This window comes from Esox lucius, chromosome 7 (assembly GCF_011004845.1).
Source record: "Esox lucius isolate fEsoLuc1 chromosome 7, fEsoLuc1.pri, whole genome shotgun sequence".
In the NCBI taxonomy this organism is placed as follows: Eukaryota; Metazoa; Chordata; class Actinopteri; order Esociformes; family Esocidae; genus Esox; species Esox lucius.
This window is the reverse complement of record NC_047575.1, coordinates 48,387,059-48,404,681: the sequence shown is the minus strand read 5'-3', so window position 1 is coordinate 48,404,681 and position 17,623 is coordinate 48,387,059. Positions and strand designations below refer to the sequence as shown.

The following is a 17,623-nucleotide window of genomic DNA, read 5'->3' as shown; positions in this document are numbered from 1 at the left end:
CCATTCGTCCCAACAGAGTTTGTTTTCCCAAAACTAAACTGAACGACATGCCTAAGAGGGCTGATAGAGGCAGCATGCGATGAATCCGGAAAGGCGACTTGCTCTTTGTCAAATGGATGGATACCAGGGAGGTGGTCATGTGCACTTCTTTTATCATTTCATTGCCATTGCTGTGGTGAATGCCTTAATCAGCAAATGGCAAAGAGTCGTGGACCTCGCTGAGACAGTTTGCTTTCAGAGAGCGGCTCATCCAGGAGCTGGCTGAATTTGGGGCAAAGTAAACTGCTGCACAAGCATCTGCCTCCTCCAGCACTCCTGCCCCAGCACCTGCCTCCTCTAGCACTCCTGCCCCAGCACCTGCCTCCTCTAGCACTCCTGCCCCAGCACCTGCCTCCTCTAGCACTCCTGCCTCCAGTGGCGCGCATAAACCGAAGTATCTGGCTGCAGACCTGAATGTGCCTCAAGGCCCAAAGGGTACAGTAGGAAGGTGTCGTTGTACCCTGTGCCTTAAGAAGTCACCTGTCACCTGCACAACGTGCACTGTCACCCTGTCCTTCACAACAGAAAGAGACTGCTATGGTACTTGACTTCAGCAGCATCATCCTATGTAGAGGGCTGACTAGGGTGATCTGGACACTCAATGTGTACGTAGTTTGTTTCTCCACTTTGTGTTGTTTGCTGTTTGCACTTCTGACATTAGATCAGTGTTGGCTTCTAACTTAGCCCTTATTGATAATAGTTCACTTATTTTGGGAGGCACTGGATCAGTGTTCTCGTCACACCTCCTGTCAGTACCTTTATGAAGGGAAATTAATGATCCACCATGTATGACATTTCTGGGAGTGCGTAAACCTTATTTGTTATTAAACTTGAATTTTTGAATAATCTTTTGTCATATGCTTGGAATTTAATCATTTATCCGATTTGGCCACATGGGTAGATTTGAGGACACTAGTATAGGACAGTTGGGAGTCCTCTTACAAAATATTCTGCAGCTCTATGGTCATTCAATGTAGCTGCCTAAAACTTAACAATCTGCTGCCGTCTAGTGGACAATACTTGAAGTGTCTCCAGCCTTCTATCTCAATTAATGGCCTTCCCAATGCATTTCAAACATGACAAAAAACACATGTTATAGAGTCTCCTGAACATTTCCTACAATTCATTCACTGCAACGTATAGAACAGTTTTTTCTGTATGAGTCAATATGTATTTCATATCCATTAAGTTACATTGTGGAAAAAGAGGGTGTGGAAAATATTGTGTTGCTAGATCTTGCACACCATTCCCCATGATTAGACAGGTTTGTCTTACTCTACACACTCTCCTGAACATTTCCTACATGCTTTCTCTGTGGAATATTCAATAGTTTACGAGCTATGAGGAAATATGTATTCCATATTCAGTCATTGGCATTGTCTGAATTTTGCCCTTGGAATGAGTTTTAATACCCACTTTTTGTTGAAATTACTCTTAAATATGATCATATATGAATTTTTGTCAATGTTTTGAGAGGTATATTTTCTTAAACAATTAATTAACTAAATTTATGTCCGTTTTGAAGTAATACGTTGGTCTCTTTTATTTTGAAGATGTCCTCATTTTCCTGACCCGGAAGTGTTTCTTTAATGTTGCTCACAAGACGCTGATGTTGCTATTATGTCCCTTGAACTAGGGTTGGGTTGCAGTTGCGGATCATTTCTGCAGTAATAATCTGACGATTTGTGTGTACGATCACACATATCAGAAAATATTTAATCTTAACTTTATATAAAATAATATATTTCTGAAACTATGGAGTCTCCAGATGACACTACTCAAAAGACGTCAGAAGAGAAAAGCGGTCTTTCTTCTGCGCAGAGAAGAGCAGAAATTCGGAGGCGCAAATTGCTGATGAATTCTGAAGACAGAATGAAACGAATCGTAGGTTTTACCAAATCGGAATCTGAAAATAACGGTAAGGAATACCTATTTGATGGTAATTGTTTTTTTGTCTAATCAGATATGTAGATTGCATAACTTGTTAGTATATTAGCTTAAGCTTGCTGGTCATATATACTGTGTTACGTATATATATATATATATATAAAAAATGGCAGCTAACTACTAGCATAATGTTAGCTACACACTAGCTAGCAGGGAGCCTCAAAGCATGGTGCAGTGATGTAGACATTTTACAGAAACATGCTGCGTTTACCTACTAATGACAACCCAGTGCTTTTCAGTATTATAATAAGCTTTGATATAAAGCCGCATGGGATAGGTCGATAGAATCTATGGACATATCTCAATCCAGATTAACCTTGTGGTCGTATCTCAATATATCAAAATCCATTACACTGAAAAATCCATCTCAACCCCTGTCCCAACAGGCGCGTCAAGCCGTGTCACCGAGCCCAGGTTTCATCTGGACTTAGACAGGATCGAGCCCTGGTCAGCCTCCTCCCCAAGACTGTCTCCGTTCCTTCCAGAGGCAGTAGGCAGCAGCCACCCTCACAGCAGTGTCCCAGAGAGGACAGGGTCACCACTGGGCGACTGTAGCAAGGTGTTGGGTGGTGGTGTGGTTGAGGATGTGACCCCGGGGGTCCGACAGAGGCCACGGGGGGAAGCCCAGCTGGCAGCTGAAGACCCCAGCCATTCGGCATCCCCACGCGGTGGGCTGCAGAAGTATCTGTCCCGCTTTGATGATGCAATGAAGCTCCGAGGCCAACTGGCCAATGAGAAACAAGCCCAGGATGCGGCCAGCTCAGACACAGAAGAGTTGGACTCTTTCAGGCTGTTTAGGCTTGTCGGGAGTGTCCTCCTTGCTATTTTTGTCAGGGTTTTTGTCTGCAAGTATCTGGTGAGTCGGATAGGAATAAAGTATTGTCTCTAACCATTTGTAATTTTTTATTTGATCGATTCTTGAAAGGATTGATAAATCTGGTCTGTAGTGTAAAAAGCATCAGATGAAGCTGGTGTTAGTATGCCTGAAGTAGATTACAGAAGATTACAGGTACCATACCTTACCAGTCAGTCCTCCTACTGGGCCTTAAACTAGATCTCTCCCCGGTCTTAGTGTACTGGAAACAATCCTGGGGCGTTAAGTTAGAGAGTTTAAGCCAGAAGCATGGTTGGCTATACAGAGGATGATCATCTGGTATATGTCCATTTCCAGTGATCCCTGATATTGCAAGGATCACCAATAGTAACATTGTTCTGTCCGGGCCATTTCTGTTCTGTTCTTCTGGATATGTCTTGGGGCCTGTACAGCAAAGGCCCAGTTCCCTTTAGTTTTCAGTCTAGACTCTGGAACAGCCAGAAGTCCTTTTTCAGATGATCTGAGAGGCCTGGTAGTGCAGTATGGGTTGAGCATGTCACTAATGTAATCAGGTGCGGACCCCCCCATCTCAGTTCCAAGGTGTTATGCTGCTATATTATTGTGCTGGGGGATATGAGGAATGCACTACTAACTTTCTGTCAGTCTCCTCCAGTTTTAAATTTTAGGAGGAGATGAGGTCCTGGTCCACACCTGCGGATTACCTGGTTTGGGGGGCCCGTTGCTGTCCCTGTACTTGTCCACCTGGTCATACTTCTGACCTAGTCTAAAATCGAATAGACTCTGGATTTAGCCCAGAGAAATGTATTTATTATTACAATTGGACTCTTAATATCTCACCCGGCACAGCCAGAAGAGGACTGGTCACCCCTCTGAGCCTGGGTCCTCTCTAGGTTTCTTCCTAAATTTCTACCTTCTTAGGGAGTTTTTCCTAGCCACTGAAATTCAACACTACTGTTGTTTGCTCCTTGGGGTTTAAGGCCGGGTGTCTCTATAAAGCACTTAGTGACAACTGCTGTTGTAAAAAGGGCTTTATAAATAAATTTGATTGATTGGCCATGTAGTGCCTTAAAAGTGATCAGTAGAATTGTAAGTCTGGATCAAAGAAAACTACCAGATTTCTTGACACAGGCAATATTTTTTGCTAGCTGTCCTAGAGCCAACCGAACTTCATCCGAAATAGATGGAGGGCCAATAAATAAAACTTTGGTTTGATTGGTGTTTAACTGAAGAAAATTATTGGACATCCAGTTTGCAACGACTTCAAGGCAATTATGCAGAACACACAACTTGCTCAAATAATTTGGCTTAACCGACAAATACAACTGCGTATCATCTGCATTACAATGAAAAGGAATGTCATGCTGATAAATTACACTACCTAATGGAAGCATATACAGAGAAAACAGGATTGGCCCCAGGATGGAACCCTGAGGAACACCACATATGACAGGCCCAGAGGAAGACATAAATGTTAATGAACACTACAAATGCTCTATTTGACAGATACCACTTGAACCAATCTGATGCAGTCCCAGAGATCCCAACCCAATTTCTAAGTCTGTCAATTAAAATGTTGTGGTTTATTGTATCAAATGCTGAACTAAGATCCAGTAACAACAAGACTGAATATTCTCCAGAGTCAGCATTCAACAAGTCATTTGTCACAAGAGCAGTTTCAGTACTGTGTTTCTGACGAAAGCCTGACTGTAATTTCACAAAAATACGATTTTGTTCCACCACTTGTAAAAGTTGCTTTGCTACAACTTTCTCAAAAATTTTGGACAAGAAGGGCAACTTGGAAATTGGCCTGTAGTTATTAAAAACATAGGTGTCAAGATGAGGTTTTTTAAGAAGAGGCTGAACACATGCTGACTTAAAATAGTCAGGGACACAACCTGTGCTGAGAGAACTGGTTATAATGGAGAGTAGTTCAGGGCCTATTGTTCCAATCATTTCTTGAAGCAGTCTGGGAGGTATTATGTTTAGAGGACAAAATTAGGGTTTTAAATGGGATGTGATATCTCAAAGGTCTTCTAAAACAATTGGAGTAAAAAAGTTATACTTTTAGACTGGGGTAAGGAACTTCAGTACGTGGCAGAGTATGGTTTATCATAGATCTAAAATTAGCAGTTTTCTGATTAAAAAAGGTTTAGAACTTTTCCCAGTCTGCAGTGGTTGAAGCCATGTCCTGACTGGTGCTGGATTAACAACACAGTCAATAGTTCTAAATAGGAACTTTGGGTTGTGACAGTTTGCTGCAATTAGTTCAGAAAACATACTAAATTACCTTATAAGATAATAGCAGCTCCTTCAAATAGATGTAATGGACATGTAGTTTAGTCATTTTGCATTTTCGTTCTGCTTTTCTGTCTTCCTAAGGTTTTGTATGTTCTCATCTAACCAAGTTTTGTTTCAGGCCTTGACCTAGATCTAAAAGGAGCAATTTCAAGAGTGGATATTATGATTGAGATATTCTGATTCTGCTGCATCCATGGGCACGAGAGCCCTTTTTTTTAATGCTTACTAACTAGTACATACTCTTCTGTTTTGCAGTCCATATTCGCCCCATTTCTCACCCTTGAACTGGCCTACATGGGGTTGTACAAATATTTTCCCAAGGTAAAAGAGATCCATTCATGTTTTTCTTCTCTCTGTGTATTTTACTTTAACAAATGGGTCTATATGGCCAATACCTGTATTCCATTCAATCACAGCAATAACTTTACATCATCCACTAGGTGGAGAAGAAGACGCACACCACAGTCCTGACTGCTGCTCTCCTATTGTCTGGCATCCCTGCTGAAGTCATCAACCGCTCCATGGACACCTACAGGAAGATGGGCGACGTCTTTGCAGACCTCTGTGTTTATTTCTTCACATTCATCCTCAGTCACGAGGTCCTGCTGTTGGTTGGGTCAGAAGAGACTGAGTCTCTCTGACGGATCGCTGTCACCCCCTTTGGCCGGCAGAGTTGGTCATTGTGCCGTCCTCTGAAACTGATGTTACCCCACCATCCATCTCTGAGTCAACCATTTCCCATCCTTAATAGGTAGAGGGTTAGGGGTCAAAGTGCAGGTAGACAAGGCAGGAAGACAGGCCTAACGGGTTGAACAACGTAACATTACACATTTGTTTTCTGACCCTCCTCGGTCGAGGTCCACGAAAACTGGTGTATTAATTCCGTCAAACAAATTGTTTTTGTTGTGAAACAATTAGTCAAAATCAGTTTCTGCTGGACAAATTCAGGAGTTTTCCCATAAGAACTGTTTGACGCACATTGTTTTGCTACTAAACGTTTTGTCTGGTAGAAGGAATCCACCTCTGCTTTGACGTTTATATAATCCAACCAGGGTCGTGTAAAAGGTGCAGCTTTTGGGTGGGTTTACGTTTTGTTTCAGGTGAATTGATCTGTCTTAAATGGAAGACAGGAGATTTGTCTTTTTTGTTGCCTATTAGTGCATCCTTGTATGCATAAAAAACAAGATTGACCATCTGTACATGTGGACTTTTAATAAAAAGTGTTAAATTGTCTTCTGGGCTTGGGAAAGGATTTGTTACTAGTTGTTTTGTTTTGAAAACTGTTTTGACACTGCCTTTCAGTGTGGGGCTGTTGGATGTTACAAGCTTGTCTATCTGTTCTGGATAACTGATTGTGGAAATATCATGTATTGCTTTTCTGTCTATCCCAGCCTTAATTATACGCTCTCTGTGGCATGTTAGGTCATATGTTAATACACAATTAATTTATTCAGTTTAACTGAGACTGCTGTTTCATATTACTTCATTTGTGATCTGTTATATGCAGATCTACTTCTGCTTTTCATATTCATGTTTAAAATGAAAATCTAAAGTTTAAATGCATTGTTAAGGGTTTATGTCATGTAATATATTCAATTCCGCGTCAACACAAAGCTAAAGAGGTGTCAGTGTAGCATATCATAGTGGTATTTAATTTCTACCTGCTGAAATGAATGGCTGCATTAAACCAATAAAATCTCTACATTACACAATTCCCTGTGGTTGAATTTATATTATCAGTATTCGAACGCCTAGATGTAGGCTATGTGTAGTGTATGGGGGCTTGTACATTTTTGTTAAATATGTCTTGTGCCTATTTCTGATCTAGGTGAGGAACGAAAACATTTTTGTTAACTTTTTTCTTCATTTGCTGCAGGGTGTTTTTTCATAGCTACCTCCCGCCACTAGAGACGCACAGAAGCTATGTGGCGCTCAGTAATTTCTGACCAGCTCCGACTAGCTGCGTGTCGCTATTTGATGACATTAAAGGAAGCGTCGAAGTTGATAACGCATGAAAACAAATGCTAACACTTTAACCATAAATATTTATATTTAATCTCTTTATGGACTCAAAATAACTATGGGACGCGAGTCAAGGTAAGTGTTCTCTTGTATTTTCGTAGTCTGTTCTGGAGAATTAAATAAACCCAAACAGCAAATCAGCAACGTTAATCTAACGCATTGGCTAAGTGGCTAACGAACGTTTACTGACCATTGAATGTGATACTATTATCTACTGTTGATATTTACCTAGAAGATAGTTACTGTAGCTTAATAATAACAAACTAATAATTGGTTAAGCATTTTAAAACTTGAAAATAAATCAATGCAAAAACATTATGTAATGTGCAGTTTAGCGGTAGTTCGCTTGCTAGAGTAATTACTAATAGAAAGTTGAAGTGTTTACCACTCTTTTTACAATGTTTGTCAGGCATTACAGGAAACGGTCGGCATCAAGGGGTCGGTCCGGGAGTCGATCAAAGAGTCGTTCCCCGGACAAGCGCTCCAAGAAGGATGACGGAGCTGCCTCACGAAACCGAGACCGGGACCGCAACAGGCGGGGAGAGAGGTCACGCAGCCGTGACCGTCGCCGATCACGGTCCAGAGATAGGAAACGCCCAAGGTGAGTTTGCCTGAAAGTATATGGACAGAGACCAACCGGTGGGGAGGCACCAAGATGATCTGAGTAGTGTGTCTATGAATATTAAAGACGATCCCAGTCAGATCTTGTTATTGAATCAGTCTGATCTGATCCAGACGCTCTAGGAGTCGTGAGAAGAGGCGGTCCAGGAGCCGTGACCGGAACAGAAGATCAAGCAGTAGAAACAGAGGGCGTAGATCACGTTCAGCAAGCCCCAGCAAAAGCAGGAAAACTGATGAAAAGTGAGACTTTCCCCCAAACAATGTGATTATTTCTTTTTTAAGTCACTTCTGTCATGTATAATTACCTGTTTTGTTTGGTCTGTTGTGGTTTGTCAATAGGTCTAAAAGCAAGGAAAAAGAAAACCCTGAAGCCTCTGCAGAGAAGAAGAAAATTAAAGATGAGAAAGAGGAGGAGAAGGTTGAAGATGTAAGTCCTTCTCCTGTGAAGAATAATATTATTATTCTGATTCTGAACAGTTATTTTTTTTTATGTGAAGAGTATATGAAGGATTGATCTTTGTGCATGTGACTCTTTTCTCTGCAGCAAGACTTTGACCAGAACAAGCTGGAGGAGGAGATGAGGAAGAGGAAGGAGCGAGTGGAGAAGTGGCGAGAGGACCAGAGGAAGAAGGCTTTAGGGAACATTGAGGAGATCAAGAGGGAGATAGAGGAGATGAAGCAGGGAAAGAAGTGGAGTCTGGAGGATGATGACGGTGAGGAACCAGCATGTGGGGCCCATTTCAGTCAAACCTGCAGTGGAGCATTTGCCCCATACATCTGTTCTTCTCCCATTGGTCAAGTCAGTGTCGACCAGGCTGTATGAGGGCCACCCTCATCACAGGTGTCTTTTAGTTTTAAGACTGAGTGTTGTAAATAAAGACACAGTGCAAACGTCGCAGCACAGGGTTTGTTTAAATGGATCGTTATCTGTTTTCGTATTGAAATAATCTTTCCTCTCCCGTCTCAGACGACGAGGAGGAAGGCTCAGCTCCCGTGGATGAGCTGGAAGACGGAGAGGAGGGTAAGGGACCAGAGGAGAAGGAGGTGAAGGAAGAGAAGAAAGAGGAGGAAGAGGAGGAGGCAACCCCCATGGAGCAGGAGGCAGAGGATGAACTGGACACCTTGGACGCCTACATGGAGGAGGTCAAGGAGGAGGTCAAGAAGTTCAACATGGGCCCGCAGTCTAAAGGGAACGACAAGGTGAGCTAGACAGAGAAGGTTAGAGACCTCTAGTGGCCAAATGGCTTCAGCGTTTAATATCACCACTGAAGACATCCACCATTTTAATGTAGTCAACTGCATTGTCTGTGGTTCGGCCACGACTGTTCCCTGTTCTGTTACCTTTACACACTTAACTCAATGAAAACATTGTTGTATTTGCTGCTGCTTTGATCTTGGGTTTCATGCAATTATTTTTTTTTATGTTTTATTTTTTAATGTTTTATTTTTTGCCTTCCTCGACAACAGAAAGGAGGGGTAAATGTATCGAAAGTGGTGACTGTTTGCAAAACAAAGCGAGGACTGAATGTTCACAAAAAGAAGGGCGAGCTGATGGAGAATGACCAGGACGCGATGGAGGTTAGTCATTTTGTCCCGTTATTCTGACCGTTTGTGCAAATGTCAAGAAAGACGTCTTCTAGTGTCCCATGGACTCTTCATGGGGCCCCACTTCTGACCAGGACTCACAGCGCAGTATTTTGCACCAAATGTAGTGAACAGGGTGGCATTTGGGACAGGAACCTCCAAATGTCATAAGAACATTTCTGAAATGGACCGGTTCTTACATGTTGTCGTGTCTCCCCAGTACTCATCGGAGGAAGAGGAGGTGGACCTGGCGACCGCTTTGACCGGCTACCAGACCAAACAAAGGAAGGTCCTGGAGCCCGTGGACCACCAGAAAATTGAATATGAGCCGTATCGCAAGGACTTCTACGTGGAGGTCCCAGAGCTGGCCAAGATGTCTCCAGAGGGTGGGTACATGGAAACAAAAGCAAAACATTAGAAAGGTTCAACTGCAATGAGTGTGTTTGCCTCTACTGGTCTCAGTTGTAAGCTGCTGTGGAGTAGAGCATCTGCTCAATCACTGAAGACTCAATGTGGGAGATTTGTCATTTAGCCGACCTTTACAGATGTAATTAACATCATGATCTTCGCTCCAGGGCACAGCAACAGATGTCTCATTGTTGGTTGGAACCAGCTCCATTTTGTTTACTGTTCCCACAGTCCAACCAGTTGGCATGTCTGCTTCCTTGGCCGATAATATTTCTTGGAATCATAGGTGACCGTGTAATTCACTATATTTTGGTTTTCTTTGTTAAATGCATACAGAGGTAAATGTCCTCCGGCTTGACCTGGAGGGAATCGCAGTGAAAGGGAAAGGCTGTCCCAAGCCCATCAAGTCCTGGGTGCAGTGTGGAACCTCCATGAAGATCCTAAGCGCCCTCAAGCGGTGAGTTATTTTTTTGTGTGGTTTTTCTAGCAAATATAACAAACGTCGCATCGTTTCATTCTAAACAAATGGGATTAAATACATGAATCTGAGCTGCTCTTGATTCATGTGCTGCAGTGTCCGCGCGCCTCTAGAGAAGTGTGCTGAATAATCAAGTTTGTCTCAATCCACAGACACAGCTATGAGAAGCCCACCCCGATCCAAGCCCAAGCCATCCCGGCCATCATGTCCGGGAGAGACCTCATCGGCATCGCTAAAACTGGCAGCGGGAAGACCATCGCCTTCCTCCTCCCCATGTACCGACACATTATGGACCAGAGGCCCCTGGAGGAGGGAGAAGGACCCATCGGTAACGTTCCCTTTTACTGGGACTTCATTCCGCTACCCAACCTCATGTCAGTTACCCCTCCTTGAATCTGGACACTGGCGCGTCTCATTTATTAAACGAAAAACTGAACATGGGGAAAGTTCTGTAAAATGGAGTGTGGGAGAACGGCGCTCTTATCTGTCCTATGTGTCCCCATGCAGCCGTGATCATGACTCCAACTAGAGAGCTGGCCCTGCAGATCACCAAGGAGTGCAAGAAGTTCTCCAAGCCCCTGAACCTGAGGGTGGTGTGTGTCTATGGAGGCACTGGGATCAGTGAACAGGTGGGACCTCCACATCTAACTGTCAGTCAGGATCCTAGCATGGAGGAGGGTTGTGGGTTTGATTTCCCCCAGGGGACCAGTACGAAAAGGTTTAGACGTTTGCATGCTCACTACCATAAGTTCTTCAGGAAAATAATAAAAGTTTGTCAGATTAAATAAGATTCTAGGGCGATGTGGTTCTAATCGTGTTTCACCATTCAGATTTGAGAAATGATGGCGGGTAAACTGGATTGTGCGTTGTTAGTTGAATGTCTTTTCTCATCGTGGTGTGGAGCAGATTGCTGAGCTGAAGCGGGGCGCAGAGATCATCGTGTGTACGCCAGGACGTATGATTGACATGCTAGGCGCCAACAGCGGTGAGTGACGCTCGGGGGAACTGCCCTTTTACTTGCTGTAGCCAGGTACATGCTGATGGGCGCCAAGTGATAAACCTGCAGTGTCTGTTTTTTCTTGTCTGAGTTGGTGACTCTGGAAAAGAAACAGGCACTGCAGGAGTTTCTAGAATGTGTGCTTGTAAATGTCCTGCCTTGCATGCAATGTTTTCTGTATGAACGCCGGTGCCACTTTACTAAACTGTCGACATTATTTGAGCGCCTTGGGAGTCATGTCCGCAAGCCCTTTGAAGTTGCTCCCTGAAGAGTAATGGTAAGTGGAGAGCTGAGTCCGCCTCTTTCCCCCCACGTTCACAGGCGTAAGTCCAACAACCTTTATCCAAGACAAGTTTGCTTGATGTAAAAGTCGGACAGCTCACAGGCGTATGGATTTCAATGACCGTAGAGTATTGCTGCCTGAAAATGTAACTGCATTTAGGTCAGTGTTTAGTCAGTTTCTTTTTTTAAAATGATTATGTAGAATGCTAGGTTGAACACTGTAGTTAAACGCAGCCTAGCGTTCTTTCCTACCACACATGCCAGGTAATCTCTAATATGTTTCCTTTCTAGGTGAGAAGGCGGTCAGATAGTGCTTGATGCGGCCCCGTCTCTTTTATTGTATTGGCTGTTTTCTGACTTTTTCAGGTTACCCCGTGCCCCTGAGATGGTACGCAAGATGAGCAAAACATGGAAGCCAAATAGTCCTGAACGCTTAAAAGTAGCCCTTGTGTGAATTGCTGTGTTTGATGACATAGTAAAGGGCTAGCCGTTTGTTTAGGCACGTTGAGGTGTATTTAGGTACAGGAACTCGGGCCTGCTCCCCCGAAGATTAACTTGTTTTTGCGGGTTCGCTGTTCTTTGCTCTGGTGTTTAGGTCGAGTCACAAACCTGCGCCGAGTCACGTATGTGGTGGTCGATGAAGCGGATAGAATGTTTGACATGGGCTTTGAGCCACAGGTACGAGACTCTTCAGATTATTCACTTTTTTTATTGTAAACGGGCTAATCAAGGCTCTTTTCTGAGGGGATTCAAAGTGTAAAACTGTCTTCTGTGACGCTCCCTGCGCCCAGGTGATGCGCATCATGGATAACGTGCGCCCTGACAGACAAACAGTCATGTTCTCCGCCACATTCCCGCGGGCCATGGAGGCGCTGGCGCGGAGGATCCTCTCCAAGCCCGTGGAGGTGCAGGTGGGAGGCAGGAGCGTGGTGTGTTCCGACGTGGAGCAGCATGTGGTAAGACCGGCCCTCACCTACTCCGTGGAACCCTTCTCAGTGCCGTCGTTTTGACCCGGGACCGTTGGTTCCAGGCACGAGTAATGCACTATGCAGAGCGTAGGGTGCCTTTTGGGACCGTTTCAGACCGTCACGTGTTCCCCTGTCCGTCCAGATGGTGATCGAGGAGGACCAGAAGTTCCTGAAGCTCCTGGAGATCCTGGGCCACTACCAGGAGAAGGGATCGGTCATCATTTTCGTGGACAAACAGGAGCATGCCGACGGTCTGCTGAAAGACCTGATGAAGGCCTCCTACCCCTGCATGTCTCTGCACGGAGGTAAAGTCATGTAAACGCACGAGCGCTTTCACTGTGCCTGCCTAGGGTGCCATCCCAAAAATAGGCACGTGTGTGATTGCTTTTAAGAGGATTTAAGTGACCTGGTAGAATCCTTTTACAGCTCCTTCCCTCAGTATATTTTACAGTGAAATCATGTGAGTGCTAGACACATTTCTAGCCTCTTCCTAAATGTAATTCATTTGAATGATATCCTTTCGTAACGGTTTTATTTTCTCCCTGTTGGCGCCCCACAGGGATCGACCAGTACGACAGGGACAGCATCATCAATGACTTCAAGAACGGGGCGTGCCGGCTGATGGTGGCCACCTCGGTGGCGGCACGTGGCCTGGATATCAAGCAGCTCATTCTGGTCGTCAACTACAACTGCCCCAACCACTACGAGGACTACGTCCACCGGGCCGGACGCACTGGCAGAGCCGGCAACAAGGTGAGTGGCCGTGACCTGGCCGAGGCGGGAGGTGGGAGACTGTCTTGGGTCCTGGCCGAGGCGGGAGGCGGGAGACTGTCTGGGGGTCCTGGCCAAGGTGGGAGACTGTCTGGGGGTCCTGGCCAAGGTGGGAGACTGTCTGGGGGTCCTGGCCAAGGTGGGAGGTGGGAGGTTGTCTGGGGGTCCTGGCCAAGGCGGGAGGTTGTCTGGGGGTCCTGGCCAAGGCGGGAGGTGGGAGACTGGGGGTCCTGGCCAAGGCGGGAGGTTGTCTGGGGGTCCTGGCCAAGGCGGGAGGTTGTCTGGGGGTCCTGGCCGAGGCAGTTTTTTTTTTTTTTATCGCACATGGCACCCCTTCTGCTAAATTGAAGATGACCGGTGTTCTCCATTGGTTGTGTTGCAGGGCTTTGCCTACACCTTCATCACAGAGGAGCAGGCACGCTATGCCGGGGACATCATCAAGGCCCTGGAGCTCTCTGGGTCTCCTGTGCCCTCTGAGCTGGAGCAGCTGTGGCTCTCCTTCAAGAACCAGCGGCAAGCGGTAAGATGGGGTGACCATGGCCTTACCCACCAAAACCTTTTACTCCTCCTCTCCTGTTCAACCAGATCAGAGCTCTCCTTCAGCTGGTTATCCCACTGTTGCTTCTGACCTGCATTGTGTGAGATCAGTGAAGCAAACGTGATTCATCCTATATCTGTAATGGCTGGGTTTTTTTCTGGTATTTTGTAACCCAGGAGGGTAAAAGTATCAAAAGCAGCAGCGGGTTCTCCGGCAAGGGCTTCAAGTTCGACGAGACTGAGCACGCCCTGGCCAACGAGAGGAAGAAGCTCCAGAAGGCTGCTCTGGGTCTGCAGGACTCTGACGACGAGGACGGAGCGCTGGACGTGAGTTTCCGTGGAGTCCGACACACTCTTCAGTTCTGCTTTTCTGCAACGAGCCGTAGATTATATTACCAAATTAAATTTTGAAAAGTAATTGAGGACACACTCACCAGATGTCACGCCATCCTGCTAGACATTATTGCAACGGTATCTGGGTTTTGTCTTGCATTCCCTCCATTCTGGTCGACTGACCTGTCTCCTTGCCTGGCAGAGTACACACCGCACCCACCCAATATCTCGCCCTGTCCTCACAGATTGACGAGCAGATCGAGAGCATGTTCAACTCCAAGAAGAGGGTGAAGGATCTGTCGGCGCCAGGGGGCGGAGGTGGGCCGGCCAGTGCTGTCTCCGTGGCAGCTGCGGCGGCGGGCGGCCTAGCCAACCTGGGTGCCCCCTCTGCCGGAAACATCCAGAAACTGGAGATGGCCAAGAGACTGGCTCTGCGGATCAACGCCCAGAAGAACCTTGGGGCCGAAGCTCAGGTGTGTGGTCGGGGGCCTCGGGGGCCTCTTCCCTCTTTCTCTTCTGTCCAGAACTAACCCGTTGCTCTCTGCCGACAGGATGTGATGCAGCAAGCCACCAACGCCATCCTCAGGGGGGGCACCATCATGGCTCCCTCCGTATCGGCCAAGACCATTGCCGAGCAGCTGGCCGAGAAGATCAACGCCAAGCTCAACTACATCCCCGTGGAGAAGCTGGAGGAGGAGAGGCAAGCAGCCGAGCAGGCCGAGACCGTTAAGAGATACGAAGAGGAGCTGGAGATCAACGACTTCCCTCAGGTCAGTGGATTTAGGGCTAGAGACCCGTGACTTCCCTCAGGTCAGTGGATTTGGGGCTAGAGACCCGTGACTTCCCTCAGGTCAGTGGATTTAGGGCTAGAGACCCGTGACTTCCCTCTAGTCAGTGGATTTGGGGCTAGAGACCCGTGACTTCCCTCAGGTCAGTGGATTTGGGGCTAGAGACCCGTGACTTCCCTCAGGTCAGTGGATTTGGGGCTAGAGACCCGTGACTTCCCTCAGGTCAGTGGATTTGGGGCTAGAGACCCGTGACTTCCCTCAGGTCAGTGGATTTGGGGCTAGAGACCCGTGACTTCCCTCAGGTCAGTGGATTTGGGGCTAGAGACCCGTGACTTCCCTCAGGTCAGTGGATTTGGGGCTAGAGACCCGTGACTTCCCTCAGGTCAGTGGATTTGGGGCTAGAGACCCGTGACTTCCCTCAGGTCAGTGGATTTGGGGCTAGAGACCCGTGACTTCCCTCAGGTCAGTGGATTTGGGGCTAGAGACCCGTGACTTCCCTCAGGTCAGTGGATTTGGGGCTAGAGACCCGTGACTTCCCTCAGGTCAGTGGATTTGGGGCTAGAGACTCGTGACTTCCCTCAGGAGCTGTGTGAGTAGTACACTACATGAGGTACAAGAGATCCCTAGGGTGTAGGTGCAGGACCGTGCTCGTGGAAGCTCTAAACAGAGAGTATACAATAGGGCTGAAACATTTCAGGTTTTTTGCTTTTATGTGAGATTTGATTCCACTCACCTGGCACCCCTTATTGGAATGAGAGGATGAAAATCTGAAGTGTTTCAGACGTCTTGGACCGGAGTTGACCAGCCTCGGTATACATACCGTTGCTAGATGTTGAGTCTCTTGCAGTTGAGAATTGAATGTTCTGCTTAATAGTTCTGTTCATTCATATTGTTAATGGTGAATTGCTAGTTGCTTGATGTCATTCACATTTCATCAACATTAGTTTTACCTTGCTTTTTTTTTTTATTGACATTAGCTTGACCTACCTTTGATCGAGATGGAAATAGTTGAGCCAAAACATTAGCTAGCGTACAAATCACAAACCGTCGCAAAGTAGGGGTATTCATTATGATTTAAAAAGGCCTAACTGATATTAGATCAGCTCTGCTACTATGATACACTTTGGGAATGCAGGCCTGGGCCAAAGAGGAAGCTGTAATACGTCTGTAACCTGTGTCCCACCAGACTGCGAGGTGGAAGGTTACATCCAAGGAGGCCCTCCAGCGGATCGGAGAGTACTCTGAAGCAGCCATCACCATCCGAGGAACATACTTCCCTCCCGGCAAAGAGCCGAAAGAGGGAGAACGTAAAATCTACCTGGCCATTGAGAGTAAGCAGCTGGTCAACTTTCATGGACAACGTCATGTCTTGAACCAATGTCTGATCGTATAACTTTGTATTTCATTATTAGTTAGTGTTCTTTTATTTTTTAAAGAGCCATGCTTGTTATAACGTTTTGGTGTGTCCTGTTAACAGGTGCCAATGAGCTGGCTGTTACGAAGGCTAAGGCCGAGATCACGCGACTCATCAAGGAGGAGCTCATCAGATTAGTAAGTTCTGTCCATAGAATTACTTTTGTTGTTTTTCTAGGATTCGCTCCTGTGATACCTTTTCTTCCATTCATTCAGGCAACCGTTTGTGATTGGATGGTTCATGTACTGGTTTTAGACCTGGGGGGTACCATTCTAGGATAGCTCTCGTGTGTGTCATCTTTGTGTTGGCTGCATCATCTGTTGATATCATAAGTAAAATGTAAATTTTTTTAAATATATTTACTGTAATTTGCTTTGTTCTTTCTTTTTATTTTAGCAAAACTCCTATCAACCCACCAGCAAAGGACGATACAAGGTTTTGTAGAAAGGATGAGTTGGGGCTTGGAGGTGATGAAACTGTTCTCCAAGGTTTCATATTTGTTTCACTGTGTTTTAGTATATATTTTAATGTTAGAACCCCCCCCCCCCCCAACCGCCAGTAGTAATTTGTTGTCGTCAATTCCTTTCTCTTTAAATAGAGCAAGTTTCTCCTTTGTATATTCAGTTGTGATTTGGTTATGATTTTCAGGTCACATGATGCAATGTATCAGAGTTCCATTCTGTAATTACAAACCAGAATCCACAATGTTGATTGGCTTAAGTCTGTGACATCACAAATTGGTTACTAATGCGTTTTAATAATAGCAATAAGGCATCTTGGTTGTTTATGGTATATTGCTAATATACCATTGCTAAGTGCTGTATCCAGGCACTCCATGATGTGTAGTGCCTAAGCACTGCTCTCAGTGTGGTATATTAGCCATATACCACACCCCCTTGTGCCTTATAGCTTGAATATACTGCAGGCTCTCTACCACCATGGCTCAAATGTTATCTTATCTTTGGCCTTAAATGTCAAGCAAATGAAGTTGTTAGATTCTGTGTTAAGTAACATCTTTGGACACTTCACTGGTAATGGTCTGAACAAGTATGTCGTTTTTTATGAACAGCTCTAAAAGGATGTAACATGTTTTTACTTTCCCTTCATTATAAAACAATGTGTTAATAAAGAAAAATATCGGAATGCTGGTTTGTGGTTTGGATCTTATATTTTTATTTTGTAGATAACTGATCGTACTTTATCTGGTGAAGATTGTTTTGAGTTGCTAAAATCTCATTGTAATGACGGTGCTGTATCTGAATTACTTGATAAACTATAGTAGAATTATAGCTAACCATTTG

General features: G+C 45.3%; 2 protein-coding genes across 2 annotated transcripts; both read left to right on the top strand.

The window, feature by feature from the left end:
* Positions 1–1,658: 1,658 nt before the first annotated feature.
* On the top strand, positions 1,659–6,831 carry camlg (calcium modulating ligand). Its single transcript, XM_010871048.4, has 4 exons — positions 1,659–1,957; positions 2,373–2,842; positions 5,375–5,440; positions 5,560–6,831. Exons 1-4 carry the CDS (start codon positions 1,795–1,797, stop codon positions 5,758–5,760), a joined length of 900 nt encoding a protein of 299 aa, XP_010869350.1. The 5' UTR covers positions 1,659–1,794; the 3' UTR covers positions 5,761–6,831.
* Positions 6,832–7,084: 253 nt separating this feature from the next.
* Positions 7,085–17,470, top strand: ddx46 (DEAD (Asp-Glu-Ala-Asp) box polypeptide 46). Its single transcript, XM_010871049.5, has 23 exons — positions 7,085–7,216; positions 7,551–7,742; positions 7,877–8,002; positions 8,102–8,189; positions 8,307–8,475; positions 8,730–8,962; positions 9,230–9,340; positions 9,567–9,732; positions 10,091–10,211; positions 10,385–10,560; positions 10,740–10,861; positions 11,139–11,217; positions 12,107–12,189; positions 12,303–12,467; positions 12,622–12,784; positions 13,039–13,232; positions 13,633–13,770; positions 13,965–14,114; positions 14,366–14,593; positions 14,672–14,890; positions 16,095–16,239; positions 16,386–16,459; positions 16,719–17,470. The coding sequence occupies exons 1-23, from the start codon at positions 7,200–7,202 to the stop codon at positions 16,764–16,766; spliced, it is 3,207 nt and encodes a 1,068-aa protein (XP_010869351.1). The 5' UTR covers positions 7,085–7,199; the 3' UTR covers positions 16,767–17,470.
* The last annotated feature ends 153 nt before the right edge of the window (positions 17,471–17,623 follow it).